Source organism: Pyxicephalus adspersus, chromosome 4 (assembly GCF_032062135.1).
Source record: "Pyxicephalus adspersus chromosome 4, UCB_Pads_2.0, whole genome shotgun sequence".
NCBI classification, from domain to species: domain Eukaryota; kingdom Metazoa; phylum Chordata; class Amphibia; order Anura; family Pyxicephalidae; genus Pyxicephalus; species Pyxicephalus adspersus.
In genome coordinates, this window is record NC_092861.1 from 108,178,163 (window position 1) to 108,199,401 (window position 21,239).

At 36.0% G+C, this 21,239-nt stretch overlaps 1 protein-coding gene across 2 annotated transcripts in view; it reads right to left on the bottom strand.

The window, feature by feature from the left end:
• Positions 1–21,239, bottom strand: part of BIRC6 (baculoviral IAP repeat containing 6) — a 164,217-nt gene that overhangs the window by 64,196 nt on the left and 78,782 nt on the right. For both annotated transcript variants that reach the window (XM_072409256.1, XM_072409254.1), the window contains exons 46-59: positions 18,292–18,467; positions 16,855–16,951; positions 16,131–16,325; positions 14,686–14,886; positions 13,326–13,605; positions 12,493–12,749; positions 12,304–12,412; positions 11,190–11,411; positions 10,133–10,910; positions 9,567–9,710; positions 6,556–6,685; positions 4,225–4,356; positions 2,670–2,837; positions 1,875–2,048 (exon numbers count right to left, since the gene is read on the bottom strand). In XM_072409256.1, coding sequence (XP_072265357.1) covers positions 1,875–2,048; positions 2,670–2,837; positions 4,225–4,356; positions 6,556–6,685; positions 9,567–9,710; positions 10,133–10,910; positions 11,190–11,411; positions 12,304–12,412; positions 12,493–12,749; positions 13,326–13,605; positions 14,686–14,886; positions 16,131–16,325; positions 16,855–16,951; positions 18,292–18,467 — 3,063 coding nt within the window. The remainder of the gene's footprint in view (positions 1–1,874; positions 2,049–2,669; positions 2,838–4,224; positions 4,357–6,555; positions 6,686–9,566; positions 9,711–10,132; positions 10,911–11,189; positions 11,412–12,303; positions 12,413–12,492; positions 12,750–13,325; positions 13,606–14,685; positions 14,887–16,130; positions 16,326–16,854; positions 16,952–18,291; positions 18,468–21,239) is intronic.

A 21,239-nucleotide genomic window follows, 5' to 3' on the forward strand; every position in this document is an offset into this window, starting at 1 on the left:
AACAGTTGTGGCATAAAATGGAAAAATTGGACATACTAACAAGCCAGGCATTAGAAGGTTGGAACAAAGTGAAGGGGAAAACCGACAATAATAGGGGTTACTGGATATCTATGGCATAAACTAGGAGCACTAAATTTTCGGCCCTGCCCTACCCACTTTTTTTACCACCTGGCTACAGCTTCCTATAACATGACTGAAAAAAATTTCTGGGGAGAACACTGATGCTACTCGCTTTTCTTGTCATTTTTGTATGACTTTGTTTGCGCTATTAGAAAGTATACCAAGCTAACCTCTCCCCACTTCAATTGCGTTTATCTCGTTTTTAGATAAGTGGAAGCATTTTCAAATATCTTAGTTTGACAAGATGACTGCAATTAAAATGATATATTTTTTACTTAAGGAACTGTAAACTGTACCCTAAGAGTTAAATACTGCAAGGAACATTAACTTTTTTGAACATTTTTTATTTGGGTTTCTTGCTTTCATAAAAGAGGTCTAGCACACATCACCTATGATATTGGGGGGTGGTGGAGAAAAGAAGTTGGCCATACAACAACAAATGGAAAGAATGCACTAGGGTAGCAGCAATCAAAAGTAGCAGAAAGGAGATTTCTCCATAAGGTATCCCCAAGCACCTCAGGCTGCAGGTCCCTGTATGTGTGGCCTAAATACCTGGGTCATAGTTTCCGCTTTGTGTGTTTGACTACATGTTTACTTTGCTATGCACAGGACTTTACTTTTTAACAAACATCTATAAGGACCTATACTTTGTTCAATAATGCCCAGTTTCCCAAACCCCAAAAGTTCTGACTATCTCTCTGCAGTCTCTTTCTTATAAATGCCTTCGCCTCAAGACATTGCATTAGATTTAAATTATTTACCTTACCACACATATGTCATTAACTTTTGAGCTTTGAATAATGGTATGTTATAATCAACAAAAAAAAAATAATAAAATCACTCACTGAAAATAACTCATCATTTTAAATATTAAGTATCAGTCTACCATTATGATCCAAGTTTTTAAAATATCACTAGATTGTTAAATTCAAAACGAACATTTTCAAATACAATTATCAGTATTTCAGTCTCAACATAGATCACAATTTCCTTTAACCACCTGGGCAGCCTGGCTCGGGGTAAGAAAACTTGCTGAAAGCGTTTACCCCAACCAAACCAGGTTCGCAGTGGCTAAAAATAGAAACAAGCGTTACAGTGCAATCTGATTGTCATAAAACATTGTATGACAATTGGATTACAACTGAAAAAAAAAAAAACACTTAACTTGTCCCTGCAGCTCCTCTGGAGACATCATCTCTCTTCTCCCAGCGTGTAGAAAAACAAACTCCGGGGCTTCCCGGTGGGGTTGGTGCGGGCAGGGAAATTCAAATTTTTTGCATTGGATTCAATACAAAGTCCTGTATCCAATCCAATACAAAATAATAGAAAATATATTTATGTGGTTTTGTCTATAGGTATGTGACGGACACTAGGGAGGTGTTTTAGAAAAAATATAGTACTATACAATATACAGAAATATAGCATTTTCAGTATCGGATTTATTTATGCATTCTTGTTTAAGCTGATTTTTGTGTTTTTTTTATTTATTATTTTAATAAAGTAATTTGTTTTATTTTTACAAGATGGTGTGTTACAAACTTTATTATATTCAGGATATCTACTTGACCCTTGCTTGGACATATTTTGGTAAGTTACAGGTCTATAACATTAAAAAAAAAAAAAAAAAAATTCCTGAAAAACAGTGTACTGCTTTCGGTATAGAAATCCAGAAATCAATGAAATGCCCAGGAGGTCAAACAGGACAGTCACTAAAAAAAATAAATAAAAAAAAAATAAAAAAAAAGCGACCTTACCCTTTTCTGTGTGAAGACGCTTGAAAGAATCAGTTTTTGATAGACTTGGATCAGAGATGACTTTGGAACCAAGCTTAACTGTAAGGTCCACTGAACGGAAACCTTGAGGAAGCTTTCTTTCGTATAAAAGTGTGAGTAACTGTGCAAGGGTCATTTCTGGAGGTAAGGGTTGACCTATTAAGAAAAAACAGAAAAATTCAAAGATAATTCAGTTTACACCCACCCCGGAGCTCCAAGTATTTCAACCCACCGCATAAAAATTATGTGCAGTTTCAATACAATATCATACACAATTGTTTTTTTATGGTGCCTCATCTTTAAAACTGTTAAATACTTGCAATTGTTAATATGCAGTATACATAAAATACATCTTTCAAAAGACAGAATGGCAGTAAATGTAAAATAGTTGTAAAGGACAACTTTAATGTACCACACTATACTATAAGCCTTACAAGCTTACATAAAGCATGCAGCTGCGCTAGATGCTTTTTTTCTGCAAGGGAAAAACACACACAGAACATATGCAAAGAATATTATTTGTGAACCTGTCCTATGTAGACTTAAGTATCAACTTTAAGGTATCAATGCATGGATGCTTTAGGTTTAGCAAGGAAAAAAAAAAAAAAGTTTTGTTCTGAGCTTTAGGTTCAAAATTCAATCAACAGCTGCTTTTAAGTGGAGTTTCTGAATGCACAATGATGGCATTTCTGTTTGTATGCAGTTGATAAGATTGTTTCTATTGAACCAAATAACCACAACAGCCAAATTACAACAAAAAAAAAAAAAGTGAAATACCTGGCAGTAACTTATGGTAAAGATGGAAAACTGGAATGCTAATGGTCTTGCTCGAAGAATCTACACCAGATGAGGTTCCTCCTACTTTGTCAGCCATTACTCTTCCTCTTCTAGATGGTGGACGTGGTGGTGTAGAGGATACCGCTCGTTTCGACTGAGATTTTAAACCTTGAAAGACAAATTTAAAATAAACATATTTACAATACATGTACATTTTGAGTAGTTTGCCATTAAAAGGGTGACTATTCATCTGCAAAAAAACTTGAGTACAGTTTTCATTTAAAATAGGTGCAAATTTTTAGATGACAAATTAGCTTTTATTTTACTTTCGTCACCTGACAGACTCAGCTATGACCGTGAATTAAAAAAAACAGTGGTAAAGATGGAAGAGTTTAGTCACAACAATAAAGAGAGAGAAATACAACATATACCGTATTTTTCGGACTATAAGACGCACTTTTTCTTCCCCAAAACTGGGGGGGCAAAGTGGGTGCGTCTTATAGTCCGAAAAATACGGTAACTGTTTTGATAAGACAATATAGCAAAGGTAAACACTTAGTTATCCCTGTCCTGCTTAGCTGGTACATCAACCAGTAAAACATCGGTGACCTTATCTACATTTTGGAAAGCAAAAAAACAGATTAAACCTAAACTTCTAAGAAAACATGCAGATCAATTTACTAGTGCTAAAAATGAGATTATATCACTATACAAAGCTGTACATTTTGTCTTTGCATTTTCTATTAATTTCATATACAAGACCACTGTATCTCAATATTTACTTTCAATGTAGTTTTCTATGTATGGAATAGTGGTAAGCTTTTACTTAAAAGTTTCTTAAAAACATAGTTGCCCCAAAACAATGTTTTGTTTCACTTGTTTCTTTGTTGTCTTTTGTACAACTGTAAGTTGCTCCTTGGCAACCACTTCAGTGCCACACTTTCACCTTTTTTTTCTTTATTTAGAACAAATAACGATGGTTCATTGTGTGCTATGGATTCACTACTAGCCAATCAGCAGAAAAAAAGGCCATTTTGATTAACTTTCTTATACGAACATTAAGGTTTTAAAATGCTAATGTTTTTAAAGATACAAGAACCAATAGTCCTAGTTGTATGTACCAGTTTGCTAATAATATGTGAAATATTTATAGGGTTGTATAAAATTTTTCACAAGGGTAATTCAGTGTCAAACTAATCTTCTGAATAGATCGCCTCCCATTACCAAAAAGTACATTTTAATATGAAGCCAAATTGATATTTGATTTTGATGACTACAAGCTGCTGGACCTTGATGTAACAAAGCATCCACTACTATAAATATTTTGTGTGAGGTATTTCCCCCTACAATGGGGTCTTCTGTTTACACCACACATGATATCATTGCTACCTAAACTAGAACTCTTGTTTCTGATTAGGATAAATAAAGTAGTGGTAAATATAGGGATAACAAGCGTGCATTTTATTAGGAGTGCTTTTTTTGAAAAAGTCAACAATATCCATGGTGTAAGTTTACTTCTTTAACATGACAGAACTTTCACATTATGTACATTTACCTGAAGCCACAACCACACTGTAATTATCCTGAAATCCATTCTCTGCTTTCACTTTTTCTTTCTCCTCATGGTTTTTCTTCTCTTTGTCATCTTTTTGCTCGCTTATTAACTTAGCAGTAATACTAGGTGTATCTAGAGAACAAAAAGCAGGATGTTGCAAAATGGTTAGTGACATTCCTAATGACAATAGAAAATCCACTTTTGCTACCCACCCCATTACTTGGACCTACCCTAATTCACCATTTTCGACAGATTCAAACTTTGCAAGAATGATCAGGCTGCAGTGTTGGTTTGTTTACTTTGGACAGTTGCTAAGCTTTCCTCCCTGCCTAGAAATGTAAGCTCTTATTTTTTATGGGGCTAGTCTGCCTTTGTCTCTGGTTTGCCAACTGAATGGCTCCACTACTATATACAACAACTTGTTTGTCACGCAAGGTAGCATGAGCAAAAAAATATATATTAGATTGAAGGATTATCAATAACCAAACTACAAGACCGCCTAAAGATGCATCAAGAGAAATGGTCCATATAGGATTAGTATTTTGCCTAATACATTAGTTGTGATACGTTATGGTTTCAATCCTGTATTTTCTCTGTCCTATTGCGGTTTCATCCTCCTCTCATTTTATTTTTCCCATTCCTTCACATTTGTCCAATTTTCCAGTTATTCATTGCAAGCTTGGCTTTGTAAATCTTCTATAATCGGTGAAATATTTAAAGGAATGTAAATATTTGATGACCTTGATTGTATATTTGCTTACATTGGTTCCTGTTTATGCATTATAAAATTTTGGGGCGGTGTATGTGTTGGCATTATCCCCCAGATGACATGATACATTTCTTGTAGTTATTGGTAATTTCTGAGGCAAGATCATGGAGGGATTCCAAGAATGTAGAGATGAAAGGAGTGCCATAAGTCTCATTTCCGGTGTTTTAAACAATGTCTTATGTTTAGGAGTCTGATTTAGAGGGGGATCAGGAAGGCCTTCAAACCAGAAAGGGGTGTCGAATTTCAGTATCTTACACTATTCGCCCTTAAACCTTGAACTCCAATTGTTTGTTTTTGTCACAAGCACCATGTCTATGAGGAGTCTAAATACAGCACAAATTATCAAAAATATTGCAGAACTTTGATTTAGTATTTAAAATTCAATAAAGACGGTTCCAAAGATGCGAGTGATGCCGACACAACAATTCCCGGCATTACTTGCGTCTATAGAACAGTCAGGGGCCACACATTGGTTGCTGGTTTAAAGACACGAGTGATGCCGGGAATTGTATCGGCATCACTCGCTACAATCCGTAGTAGCGTCGGGCCAGATGTAATTCTTTTCGGATATGTTGGTAGGGGCCAAACTAAGGAAGTTTCAGGCTAGATTTGGCCCGCGGGTCAGAGTTTGACACGCCTAAAGAGGGGAGGGAGAGAAAGAGGAAGCAGCACCTCGTTGTGTCCTTCTCTACAGGAAAGAACAGTGGTCACTCCAACTTAGTCCTTCATTGATTAGTCAGGATAGATCAGTGAATGACATCCAGGGACATCAGTACACAGCTAGATCATTCATCTCAAGTGTAAACCATGCGTGCATGTGTACAATGGCTTAGCTTAAAGTTAGGAATCACATTTAGAAAAAGTGTAGTGTGTTATAGTGTGGCTTCCATATGTATTTGCAAAAGAAAAAAAAAGTACGTTTTTAATCTGAATAGGTAAAAAAAAAAATTTGGTTCTTCCAGACTAGCTATTATCAAACTCATCAGAACATATGTAACGGATTTTTTTTTTTTCTTCATTCAAGCTGGTTTGTCTTGTCGCAGAAGCTCGTTGAAAGCTCCAAAAATTCTTAGGACATTTTGTGCAAAGATCCTGCACCCAGCTTCTCAATCTTTTATACAAGATTTAAGGGCACATGCTGATATAGGGAGGTCTCACCTAAACAGTAATTTTGACTTTGCTTGCAGGTTCAAAAGCCTTCCTCTATCATCATTGTACATAGAATACTTATTTTGCATTATGCAGGTCTTTTAGTTTAAGCCCATGAACATTTTAGACTTTTTTTTCCGAATGCCTCATGGGCAAAAAATTGGAAATCACTGTTGGAAAATTTACTGCCATTATTTCAGGTTGTCAGTTTAAAAGCAGCTAGTACTGTGTTCAGACTTTTATAATATTTGCAGCACATTACCAATTTTCCAGGATCTTTTCATAACTAGGCTGTGAATGTAGCATAAATCATCTCTAGATGCAATACCAGCACAATACTATACCACAACAATAATAACTATAAGGCTTTCATAAAAAGACAGATATCTAGGAAACACATTGATATATCTTGCCTGAAACACGGTCCAGAAGTTCTGCAAGTGTGGTAGAAATAGGCAAGTGTAGAGTACGAAATTTGTGCCCTGCTCCATACATTGGATGTTGTATGATGTGACTTGTGGCATTAATTCTGCCTTTGTACAACTGGAATAAAATAAAAAAAATCATCATAAATATTAAATGTCTTATATACACAGAAAATTTATATTTTCAGCATTTGAGTCAAAAAATCCTGTTATGTATGTTGCACATACTTTTCTATCCAAAAGCATAAACCAAACAAAAACAATAATTAAATGTCTGGGTTTGGCAAGCTGCATTACAATACAAGCATAATTTAGTCATTTTACTTTGTAAGAGTCAAATTACATACAACATAACTGTCATTTATTAAAGCTAAACTTCAGGTACAAATACCTTTGCAAAAACTTATTATCCAATTAAAATAGTTCATCAATAGTGCACAGTGTTGTAAATTATTCTCTAAAAAATCAGTGCCCCAGAATCCTTTATTAGCCGAAAAATATAATTCAAGGCCGTTGCGTTGGGGGAGTGGGGGAATTTCAAATTATTTTGTATTGCATTCAATTCAAAATAACTGTATTGAATGAAATTGAGTGGATTTATATGTCTAAAAGCAGTAGATTGTCTTACATGAAAATTTATTTTACAGTATAATACAAAAGTATGAGTAATATATATTTTTTTAATTTCATTTTTTATTTTGACATGATTTTGTGTTTCAAACTTTATTATACTCATACTATTATATTATACTGTAAAAATTTTTTTTATGAAAAACAATGTACCGCTTTTAGACATTTAAATTCGGACAGAAATTAACCACCCAGGAGGTTAGGGGCGGCTTTTTCAAGACCAGGGTCCTCGAAGTTTGCCAAGGAAGTGGCCCCGGGGGGTCCCTAACATGCAATGAGGATTAGAGTAATGCAAATTTACTCTGTGCTGTGGTCCCCTAAACATATACTTGCTTGCTCACAAAACTTCAAGGCTGCGTTCAGACTGGTGGTGAGGCTGTGGTGTGATTACCCCTTCCCCATGCCATAGAACTCTGGCTAGGGGGAGATGCTTAGTTCCGCTCACTGCCACCTGGAGTCAACCAAGAGATTTGGTATTTTTTCCATGATTCCAAAAGAGGATATAGAAATCAGTATGGAAATATAGTTAGCAGTGGACATAATGTTGTAGGAAGCTGTTAAATAAACAAAAGTATGGTAAATGGTGTGACTCCCACTTAGACCGGGAGAGAGAGATTTATTAAAGGCATGTGATTTATTTTATTAACATATAGACCCCACACTGTTGAGAAGGCCCCCAATGTCTTGGATAGAATAAAATACCAGAAATAGCGATAAAAGTATCATGTCACCAACAAAAAGATTTTATAATATCCTGCTTTTTCCAACCTCCCAAATGTCCGGGTTGGATTTTATGTGCCAGACATTTTGCAAGGGTGAACAGTAAGGGAGAGAAGGGGCAGCCCTGTCTCGTTTCCCATTGGATAAGTAGTAAGAGTGAAGGGCAGCCTATTGAACAAAGAGCTTGGGGATCAGTGTAAAGTGCCATTACCTAGTGAAAGAAATGTGGACCAAAGTCCCAATGGTGTAGGAGTTGGTGTAAAAAAGACCATGAGACAGTGTCAAAGGCTTTTTTGATGTCAAGGGTAGGTAACATAGCTGAGACTTTACGACAGCAAGTGAATGAGATGTAACAGGCAATGAATGTTGTTTCCAGCTGATCTTTGAAGACTACTTGTTTCTTCCCCATCAACTCAGAAATCCCTGTCTCAGCTCTTTTAGACAGTACAGCTGCTAGTATTTTAACATCAAGAATTAGTAGGAAAATCGGTCTATAATTTGTCCAGGACATATGGTCTGTGATAGGCTTTGGTATCATACTAAAACTGGCTGTTAGAGTGAAAAAGCCCGAAAGGGTCTCTTTAAAAAAGTGAATAAAAAGGTGGGACCAATGCAGAGATAAAAAAAATTGAATAAATTTGCTTTGTTTTTAAGTTACATTTTAAATACCCTTCTTACTTTCCTTTTCCTCTCGGATCTATGAACTATTTGATATCTGAATCTTGGTTTTTAAAATGTTTATATATTTTCATTTGAAGAAATATGGGATATATTGTTATACAACACTTCTTATACACTTGTGTACATGTGATACTATGTACTTATGCATATTCTTTCTTATCTATCTACTAAGATTGTTAATTAAAAATATCGAACCAGAAGCATGATTGCTTGAATTGCACAATGCATTTGTCTTGAGCCAATGTTGTGGTACCATGTCCTGTGATATTGTGACAATTTGCTGTACAGACTGCAGGACTGTTGGCAAGCATTTGGGGACAGGCTTCTAAAGTGGACAGAATGGTCTATCCATTGCAGTGGAATGCAAGGAAAGGAATGCCACTTTTTTTGTGAGACAGAATTATAATCTTGGATTCTTTTGTATCCATAGGATTACCAAAAACAAGTTTGCGGATTCTTATTTTGTTAAAAAAAAAAAAAAATTACCAATTTAAAAAATTGACAATAGGACCTCTTTGTACCACATCACAAATGTTGAACCACTATCAAATACAGTATCAGGATTTTAAAGATACATAAAAGTCACAAACAATTTTATTATTGCATCTTAAAATTGCATAAAAACATACATGACCATAATCATCGTTGTATACAAATTGCATAGATGTAACATGTTTCTCAACAAGTTTCGTACAAATGCTTCATCAGGAGAAACACCATTCAATATATGTCCAATTACTATTTACTTAAATGAGGGTCAGAATAGATTAGAAACATCATATGAAAAACGCATCACTGCAGTCATATACTTGTATGCATTCCCTCTCTATGCCCCAGAATACAACAAGATAGTAATGCCAACAGGTTCTCAAAGGCTCACCCCAGACAACATGTTCCATCCTAATTGAAGGCAGCTAGCTAAGTAAAATTAATCACTTTAGCAAGACCTTAATGTGAAATTTACTTACTGGACAAGGAGACTGGAGAAACATAGTTACTTTCTCATCCTCTAGCATTAACTGCAGGAACAGTCTACGGATGAATCCAGAAATATTGCCCGACGCTGGCATATTTCCACGCTGTGGAGATGACTGGAACAACTCACAAAGGACCTATAAATGCAAGTTGATATTTTATGTATATTCACATTAAGGACATCAATCATTCTAAGCACATCAAAATCATTCTAAACTGGTATTTTAAAATGAAAGTGTTTACAATACAGCTACACTGGACCCTTTATTATGTACAGCAAACGTATGCTAAAATATGAACAGAAAATTATATTTTAATGCAAAAAAAGACAGTATTTGAAAGAAAAAGGCTAGAATCTCTGCCTGGTAAAGTGGTTGTAAAATAGACAAGAAAAGAGTAAATCCCTCAACTAAGCCTACAGTAGCAACAAAAATATGACAGGAGGTTGAATCATTTACCGCTTTAACCAAAGCTAGAAAAAAAACAGTTTTGACTTAACTCCTGTATGCAGCTAAATATTCTTCAAAAAAAAAAAACGCTTGAAACAATTTAGTCCTACCTGGGCCATTAATCTCTGGTTGTTTGGATGACAGGATATGCACTGCAAGAAAAAGGCCACGGTTGCATTTTCCACGGCAGTTCTTTGCTGAGTAGTAAGTCCATTACCAGCTGTAGAAGTCAGTAAAGTGCACCTTGCATTGGTCTGCTGAGATCCATTCATTCCTGAAGAACTTACACCAGAATGACAAAGTAGAAACAAAAGTGCTGTCCACAGGGGGTTAACTTCGGCTCCCCCAAGCCAATCCTTCATAACATGGCTATTGCCAACTTCAGTCAGGAACCTGAGAATCGGTGCCACCAAGTCTGCCGTTACTGGCATCCTACTAAAGTGCTGGGATGAATGTTGTCGCCACAGTCTCTCTTGTGTGGCATCAGTAGAGGATGCAGCACAGTCTAAACTAGATATGTGCGTAAAACAAAAGTTCGCCAAGCTTCTAACAAGAAGTGATGGTAAACCAGAGTCAAGCAGTTGCTTAATGGCTTCAGGAGACTGGGATGCCGCAGCAAGCGTGGCAAGATGTGACTCAGTCAGTGTGAGAGGTGCTTGTGCATTTTTAGAGTCATCTGTGAGAGCAGCATTAAGATCTTGTTTTTTGCTGTCATCTGTAATGGACAGTCTGTGCTGGCTTTGGATGGGTGGAGGGGTAATTCCCATCCAGCCCATAAGCAGTGAAAAGTAATTGGGGTGAATGTGACACATAGAGCATAGAAGACCATCAACAGCTTTCTTTAATACCATGTTGCAGGGTAAAGACATTGACCAGTTATATAATGATCTAAAAAGAGAAAAACATTATAAGTTACACTAAATAGAATTTATTACACTTAACTAGGCTCCGATTCCTTTTTTTAGTATTATATATGTGATCTTATAGGATTCTGCATTCTGCAGGTAGCAAGTACATAAAATTTTTCTTTGAAAATATGTGGTGTGTACCTATACATGTGTGTGGATAATAAATACAAATATATAAAAACAATCCTATTAGGTTACATACAATCTTGCACATTTCAATAGACAAGAACACCTTATATTACTAATGCTTTATACTTACTCAAACAGTTCCCGATTAAGCAACCCAGGCAGGTCATATTCCACAGGAAGCTCATAGCTGTGCCACAAAATGGCTGCTACACAGTGCAAATGAGAGGGGGATGGCATAAGAAGACCAAACTCTCTAGAAGAGCTGTTGGGTGGAATAAAGCTGCCACGACCGCTCCTTTTATGCGATGCCACTTTTGCAGAGTCACTAACCCATTTCAGCAGTGCTTGAATTCTGCAGAATACAGGCAATAAATATTAATTTAGCATCACATGTGCTCATAACAGAAAAAAACCTTTTAATTAGAACCAGATTTATGTTTTTATTTATTTTTATTAAGGATGTTTTATTTAGGCAAAATCTGCCAGCAATCATGATTTTAAATATAAACAAGGATGTATAAATTAGATTTTTTAAGGGCTGCTCTCAAACACAAAGTGGCTGGAAATATCAACAAAGGGGGTTTGAAGATGGTTTTCTCTGGTTAAAACATTTTTTTATTTTCAACCTAAAAAACAACTAGGTATGTATTCCTTCCTAAATAATCACACACAATTGCCCTAATTATTTTATCACACCCAAACTGATATTGTAATTGTATTGTATGGCCCATTTAAACTTCTAATTATACAAAGCATGTAAACGCAAATATTTTTAATGGCACCTTAACTACACTATCAAACACACGAACTGCAAAACAAGAAAAATGTTTTTATGTACTTGTGCTTCAATATACAGCTCAGTTACTTCTAGTATTTAAAGCAGTAGGTTTACAGAATATTTTGTTTTTCACTGCTGTGGTTCACATTTTTGTTTGGAGTAATGAAAGCCATAAAGACTTTCATCAAAGAAACATATTCAGCTAGTGTACATATTAAAGCATTCTATTAAAAAAAGCAAAAAAACAACATAACTGGCTTTTTCATGACCTTTGCCGTTTGTAGAAAAACCCTGTGTCTTGACTTCTTAAAATTGTTTGGCTGCTAAACTAAACTGCTTGATTTCCACTTAACTTTTCCAAGATTTGATATATTGATGTGGCTATGAAAAATAATTTTGTCTGCTTTCAAAACGTTAAGCTAAATGTATATTCATTTACATAAATATGTAGGGTGAATGTAAATACCTATCCTTTGTTCCAGGGTCTTGAGTAGTACCCAGCTGATATAGAATATCTATTGTAGAGTCTGATGAGAGACCATTAAGTCTTCCAAAAAGAAGAGGGCTATTCAAATCTGCAAACAAAAATGTAAAATTAAATCTCAGCATTCAAAGTAATAAAAGTATACACATGATGTAAAGGTTGGAAACATACCAGCAGGATCACTCCCAGACGCTGCACAGTTCCGAAGGAGGATATCAATGAGCCGTAAACCAATCCTAGTGGACTGAAGGCCAATTTTAACCAACACTGCCTCAATGTTGGGTGAATGCATGCCACAGTAGGGTGACATCAACAATGCAGCACATGTCTGCAGTAGGTTTGCTGTAGGAGCTGCTGCACTTGCCATCATTGCCTCCAATTCGCTTATGTGAGTTAGACAGTGATGTAGAAGCCTTAGCCACCCAATGCTATAAAAAAATTGATAAAAGTTAAACAATGTTTAAAAATATGTTTTACTAAGAATAATTGACCATAACACTGGCATCAGCATATGGCCAGTTGGTGGTGATAAATATTTACTGATAACAGCAAACCCAACTGTCATAAAAGTATTACTGTGTTTTATCGGGTGCACCACAAATATTTTTTTACACAAGACTGTTGAACACACAAAAGGTGTCATGTAAAAGTTTTAATTGCCCTTCCCAACTAAGTGCTTCATGAAGAAATGCTGTGGACTAGTGGGCTATTACAAACAATGACATTGCCAAACAAAAATACTCAGTCCCCAATCATCCAAACTAGCCTAAATCGGTCTTGTCTAGTGTAGAAATCACTACACTAGGTAGTAAAGTAATACGGTTATACATGTGAAACGGCATGTGTCCAAATACAGCTTATGGCAAAAAAATTATGAAAACAGGTGATCAAAGGAGACAAATAAGACTGGAAGCAAACATTACTGATAGCTTTTTTAGAGACCTAACTTGTCTCCTAACAATGTCAAAGTGTCAAGTGTTTCTATTATTCAAATAGCTAAATACCTAGTCTTGGAAACTTGGTCCTCAGAAGGAAGGAAGGGATTGTTAACAGTTGCCGAGGATGTGTTTCCAAAAGCAGTAAGACCAAGTAATTTTATCTGCGACAGACCAAGAGTGCTGGCATCACGAGGACGGTGGAGTCGCAGACAGACTGCTGAGGCCACTTCTGCTTTAACAAGCTGGATTTTTATATAAGTAAGCCCACTAGTGATAACAGGTGTAGACAAAGGTAACATGTTCACTCCATCTGCACTGATTTCCACAGAAACGGAAGATGGGCAAGCTGGAAAAAAGAAAATATATAAATATATATATCAGTTGTCCGACAGAACCAGATACTCAATTCTAACTTAAAAAAAAAAAAAAAAAGGAAAAAAAAGGGCTCTGCCTTATTAAACAGGAAATCTGACATTAGGGAATCAATTAATGTTATTGAAACATATGGACCTGGAAGACTCCCACAAGAGAATGTTTAAGGGAATGTTCGATTGCCTGTTTTAATAATTGAGCCAATATGTAACAATTGTAGAAGCATAAACGAAAATAACGATGCAAGTTTAAATATTAATCATGGCATTTTAAGATGCCTGCGGCTAGTCGGTTATTAGCAACTATTGATGCAAGAAAATACTATTTTCAACATATTCTATAGTTTTGAGAGAAAAATATAGTGGATCTGTATATAGCATATAAAATATACTCTGCTTCTATGAAGAATAGTTACTGCTTTGTTTGATTGATTTCAGAGACCAGCACCTGCAGCAGAAACAGTTGGCGGGATGACCCTGAAAGTGGGAGCACAGAATGGCCTTGAAGGCTGATAAGAGACCCTTGCGGTTTATACTAGTTTGATCAAGAAACCAGATGGTGGACAGTCATTTCTGTGCCAAAAGTGCTAGACACATGGTTTATTCACCCCTTTTATTCATATGCTTATATCAACTTCCAAGTATACATTATTGGACAATCTGCTTAATGACAAATAACAGCTTAAGGTCTTTTATACAGGAATGATTCTGTATGCCTATAAAGATTGATGTATTTCCTTGCTTTAGTTAGAATATCTTTGCTTTAACTAAGCATTTGATTTTCTCTGTTGCAACAATAATTATTCCTAATTAGGATCTACGGTCTCATCTCTGATGGTCCGTTTGGTGATCACCTAAAAGAAGGGAACAGTTGAATGAAAAAAACTGTAAGACTAATAAAAAAAAAAAAAAAAGGTTGCTATGACACAAAACATCCACAGAATAGGTGGATGTAAGTAATTTTATTTTTACCATTTTCTGCCAAACAAGTGACTGGGAGAAAAAGTTTTTTGTTCCACATTAACAAAACAACTGTTTTGATAAGCCATACTTACTAGCTAGAGATGCAAGGTGAGGTTGGATGTGTATCTCCTTTAACAGTACTGCAGCTGGTAAATGGATAGTGAGATCACACCAGGCTTCCTCTGGTAGAAATATATACGACCAAGCCGCGGAACGCGCTCTCCGATGGGGTGGAGTGGCTTGAAGCAGGACCTCTGCGGGCTGAGCAGTTGGACTACTTGATGTAATTGTACCTTTATAAACAGCAGCATCATGGTTAAACATGAAAATAGATAACATGAAAATAGAGTTCAGAAAACTCCGTCCTGAATTTAATTGATTGTCTTGTTAATCTATATTTATGGCTTAGTTTGGATTTTGGGATTTTTTTTTTAGTACCCGATAATAAATTCTTACATTTTTATAAAAATCACATTTTATTGGTGTACAATTCCAGAATACAATAAAGTAAAATATAAAACAAACTTCAACTAAGCACAAGCTGTATTCATGAAAGAAAGCATCCTATGAATTCTTAAAAGATGTATCTTGTGCTTTTAATCTTTTGTCCTTTTATGCGGTTCACCAAAGGGCTTCCTCAGAAGTACATATTCGCATACATCAAAATCTCATTTGTAATGTCCACATATCATTCAGTTACTTTTAAAGCACCTGTGTTAGAATTCATTAAGTGTGCCATTAGACTAATTAGTCAATGTTTTGATCCTAAAGTAAGAGCATTGACCGACTGAACCCATGAAAGCAAAGAATCATTTTTTCCCCACACAAGTCAATTTTTTGTCTTGAATTAAATACACTATCATGCACCTAAATACAAATTTAAAAGGCCCTTCTCAGTGCTACTGATTGGGCGATTTTGGTAAAATTAGGCTGTGAAATCCTTTTCTTTGTACACTGAGGGTTAGGCGATACTGCTAGCTTCCTAAGGATTGGAGAAAGAAAAACTATAAAAAACACACTTGTAGACCAGACAAGGATAGCATGCCTGTTTTGTGGCAAACCCCACCAACGCTCAAACAGGTCAGGAGCAACTATTTGAAGGAAAGGACATTGAGGACAAAGGTAAAATGAGGAATGATAAAGACTAGGCAAGTAAAGCCAAGACCAGAAAAAAATGGAAACTCATCCTAAACCCAGTTCAAGAACAAAGTTGAGAGACAGTGATCCTGTACAAGTTCATTAACAGAAATGTGAATGAGGGAAAATCTCTTTGAGAAACCAAGCATACGCTTGTGAAAAATAGAAATGAAAGACAATCTATTAAGTTTAACATTTCCAAAGTAAGCATAAGAAGTTGGATATCAATTTAAAAAAAAAAAACAAAAAAAAAACGACCTATCCAGAAGAGTACCAAAACGGAGCATTGATTTGTTGAAATTTAGGCTAAACAATGTAGAAATAAGTTTTGCTGTAAAAGTGAACAAAACAGTTTTTAAGGTTTGACCGTTGTGAAAATAAAAGTCAAGAATAAATATACCTAATGGTGCAAAGTTGTGAATGCCTTCTGCATTGTCTGGCTCTGATACAAGCACTCTTGCTTTCAAAGTGCTATCAGATGTTTTGCTAGGACCAGAGTCAAGGAACTTCATGATTGTAGAGACCATACTTCGGGCAGTGTTCACAATTGCTCTGGTGCTGGTAACCATGTTGTTGCAAATAAGCTGGACCCCACCTGAAAAAAATAAAAATACATTTTACATAACTATATAATGGCTTGTACAGCTTTGTTATTCAGGCAACTGTAATACTGTCATCTTAATTCCAATGTTAGGCTTAATGAACTGCAAATGAAACCTAATATGGCCATTTTTATAGTGCCACCTTTTTGTTTAGCCTGTCTAATATATTTATTACATCACATTTTGTGATGCGTTCTATGGGTGTATACAATTACTAGCGATTCCTCACTTGAAGACGCTATCTTCAGAGTAAATACATTTAAAAAAAAAAATCCATTCCAATTTCCTGGCATAGAACATGTACTCTATACTTGACATATCATTGTTTTACTAAGTGTAAGATTAGGGCTTGTTTCAAACTTATTCTAAGAAGGAAATATAAAGATATTTTAGCAAACTATACAAAATAAAAAAGTAAACATATCCTGAACTCTAGCTTTAATGAAAGATAATATTAGTGGATCTCTCAATGATCTGTTTACATTGATAATTGGTGCAAAATAATGTTCTACAGTTACTCACCCATTTCATGAAAAGCTTTTAAGGCCTCACTTGTGTCTAAAACTCTTAAAATAAACCACAGTAGAGGTTCGGACAGCTGACAGGTAGAAAGAGAACCCTTGAAAAAACAAAGCACAAAAATATTAAAAAAAAAAAAAAAAATCTCAATTGTAATGGAGGATGTTCAAAAATAGAAATCTTGAAATCTATTAAACAAGGGGATTTTCCCTGACCCTGTCGTGAACACTTAATAAAAATTTTTTTTCTAGTTAAAGCACTCCTGTAGATACTCACCTTGTTTCATGTTGCCAACATGACTCCTTTCAAAGGGAAACATCCACAGATGTTTACTTCTGAAACAGACACAGTAGAACTCCTTGTCTTCACAGCTGACCTCCACATCAACTGTGTCCAGCAGATGCATTATTGTGAGAGGAAAAAAACTAAGCACAATCTAAAGGAATCCAAAGCTGGATGAGCCTATTTTTTTATCAGTATCAATAATAGGTATTTTTAAATGTAAAAGTGGTACATTTAAAAATACTTATTTTAAATTTACCGACTGGTCCCGCCTCCCAGCCGCAGGCTCGCTTGCAGATGCCCAGCATCTGCGTCCCCAAATCGCCAGCGGAAGCCGGTCACCGTTTACTAGGTGTGGCTCAGGGTTACCGCTTTTGGTACTAAAGATTAACCCCGAGCCACACTTGGGAATACTGCCAGGGAGGTTAAAACAACCCCTTCATTCACCACTTTAGCTACCGGATTTTGTTTTTTCATTTCTTTTTTTACAGAAAAAGCACTGAAAATTAATTGTCACAGTTCTAAGACTTTTTAGTTTTCTAATGCTAACAATCATCGGGTGCTTGTAAAGCAGTCAGAAAAAGACTGATCTTTGAGAATGAATTACCTTACAGAACAAGCATCTAGAAATGTGACTGGTGCCAATTATTTGACTGCTTGCTGCTACAATGTGGTTACAAGTACACTTTAAAGCCAAACCATTTTTGTTTAGTTTTGACCAATGGGTGGAAAACCCCTGTCAGTTTTACCTGTGGGGAAATACCCTATTCTGTCTCCAGGAGAGGAAGTAAGGGGAAATTAATTATCAAAATGTTTAGGTTAGAACCTCTAATAGATTTGTATTTTCGGTTTGCTTGTTGTAGACTTTCCCTATGCATCCCCTCTGGAAAAAGGTTGTCGCAAGGAAAGCATGGGAAAAGCTCTGTAATACAGCCTAAGCTAAAAGTAAAAAAATGACTTGGGATAATAAAGCTTAACCCACCAACACTTTTAAAATAACAGTTGCAAATACCATACTTTGACACCTGCCTTGAACGAACCTTTTTTTAAAAAAAAATATCAAGATTTAGACGCAAAAACTTTTTATATGAATAAACCACTGTAAATTGAAAATGTGATTTTAATCAATTAAGAAATATGCAAATAATGTCCAGGTACCTGTCTTCCCATATATCCACATGCCATGTAAGTTAAAATTGGCTGAAGCATCACTTGAACTGTGCTAGCCTTTTTGCTTAGGGTAGTTAAAATAGTGAAGAGCCCATCACCAACAGAAATAGCATCAAGTCCTCCATGGAAATTTTCATGTTTGGTTAGATGTAAACCACTGGCACCTATGAAGAAAAATGTTACAATAAAAAAAAAAAATCGTTTCTTTACCTGTATTCTACAATTTTAATATTTTGGAATATACCACATGGAATACACAATATGGTAAGTGATTGTAGGAAACTTTTGATACAGTTAGTATAAAAAGATGTAGTAAAAACACAAATTCATTCACCCTCTTGGTTTTGGATATATCAGGGAAACCCTGACAGGGTAACTGCTGTTTGAATTAATGGTTAGGGGACATTGTGGCTGCAGAAAGTATTCAGACTCCTTTCATATTTTTTTCAATGTTGTTGTTATGTTAAAGCCCGGTGGTACAAATTGTTTAAATTTTTTTTAATCTACACTTTTTACCAAATAATACCAAGTAAATACAGAATATTAGACAATTTTGTAAACTAAAAAGTGAAATATCACATTCATATAAGTATTCCCACATTTTACTTCTTCAAACCAGCTTTGGCATCCATTACAGAATCAGGCTTTTTTTTGGGTATGATGCAACATGCTTTGCATATTCTGTTGTTCATCTTTGGAAATCCTGTCAAGCTCAGTCAGGTTTGATGGGAACCGTCGGTGGAGAGCCTTTTTGTCAGTTCTCTCTAAAGATGTTCAATAGGGTTCAAATCAGGGTTCTGGTGGGGCCAATCTAGGACATTTACAGATGTGATGTAAACAAGTTTTTACTGATCAGACCTCTGTACTTTGCTCAGGGTTTAGGAAAGCTTAGAGGAGCTGTTTTCCCAGTCCTTGCCTCTGAAAAACAACCCCACAGCATGATGCTGCCACCACTATGCTTCACTCTTGGTATGGTATTGTGCAGGCAATGAGCAGTGCCTAGTTTGCTCCAGACATAATGTTAAAATTAATTTAGGCTAAACAGTTTATTCTTAGTTTCATTAGACCACAGAATTTTGATTCTCTGTCAGAATCCTTAAATTGCTTTAATTTTGAAAACTCCAAGGGCACTTTCATATGTTTTGGGCTGTGGAGAGGCCTCTGCACAAACCACTCCATCATAAAACCGAGACAGGAGGAGGACTACAGTTATGGTTATCCTTCTGGAATGTAGTTCCACACAGAATCTACAAAGTACAGCCTTCCCCGAATCGGTGTTTTGCAACAATCCTGTCTTGGAGCTTTGCAGGCAGTTCCTTTGACTTTATGGCTTGTTTTTTGCTCTGATATGCATTGTCAGCTGTCATGCTGTGTGGCGCAGGGTAAAAAAAAAACATGCAACACTCCGGGTAGCTAAAAACAATAAAAAAAAAAAAAAACATTGCGTCCTCCGGTGTCCTGCCCGACGGCTCTGATCCTTGGGCAGCGTCCTTTTTCCCTGATCTTTAGCCGGCTAATGCAGGGACGTTCCCCAGTGACGTAGGTGCATGCGTCAGTGCGGGCGGGAGGCGCAGAGAGAAATACATCCAATACAAAATTATTTGAAATACAAAATAGCTGTATTGAATCCAATACAAAGAAAACTTTGTATTCTATGACTCAGACTCATGTGAGTGCACCGCACCGCTGATCACTAGGAAACGCATGGAGACATTTCAACCAAACTTGCTAAATATATGACTCATGTGAGTGCACCGCTGATCTTTGCACAGCGCTGTGGTATATGTCAGAGTCATATTTGCATCTATGTATGTGTGTATGTATTGCTCAGGAGTGTGCCTTTTGCTTATATTTTGACATGCTTTTTTTGGACTATAAGATTGCAGTAAATAAATCCCTGGGCAATGCTAGGTAATCAGCTAGTAATATAAATATATTATACATGCTACCGTACAGTTATATTACAGTTTTCAGTATTTTTATGCACCCTTGTTTTAACAGATTTTTTTTATTATTAAAAGTTTATTCATAATAAACAGGATTTATATAGCACCAACATATTCTGCAGCGCTGAACATTAAATAGGGATTATTACATTTTTTGAATATTAGACATATTTCGTGAGTTATGTCTAAGAATTATAGGCCTACAATGTAAAATAAATTTCCATGCAAAACAGTAAAGTTTTTTTGCGCAAAAAACAAAAAAAAAAAAAAAAAAAAAAAAAATGGACAGAATTAGAACACCAGGGGGATTAAAGAGGCGTGTGACTTTCCAAATCAAATGCAGTAAATTTACCACAGGTGGACTTCAATCAAGGTGCAGAAACACCTCAGCAGTGGTCACGAGAAATAGGAGGCACTTGAGCTAAAATTTCAAGTGATGTTGCAAAGACTTATGTAAATGAGATACTTTAGAAAAATTACAAAACAAAGGAAATTTAAACAAAATCAGGACAAATCTAGCAGTCTTTAACCACCTGGCCGGTAAACCCGACATAGTTCGGGGTAAAAACACTTGCAAAAAGTGTTAAACCCGAACTTTTCTCAGGTGGTTAAAAATGTAAACAAACGTTATATTGCAATCCGATTGTCATACATTGTATGACAATCCGATTACAACTGAAAGAAAATACTTACCCGGTCCCCGCAGTTCCTCCAGCAGCAATAAAAAATTTGCTATTGCTGCTGGCATCTGCAGTGAGATGTGAAGCACAATCCAGAAATCCTGCATTGTGCTTTGCATCTCTCTGGAGATGCAAGCAGCAGCAGGTCCAGCGTCCAGCGTGTGCCTGTGTGAGCAGGCAGGGAAATCCCCACTTACATCACCCCGGAGGAAGAGTCATCTTCCGGGTGATGTGATTGGTGATGTATGGGGGTGTGTCAGGTAAGGGAAATTTAAAAGCAGATTACAATGTAATCTGCTTTTAAATGGTT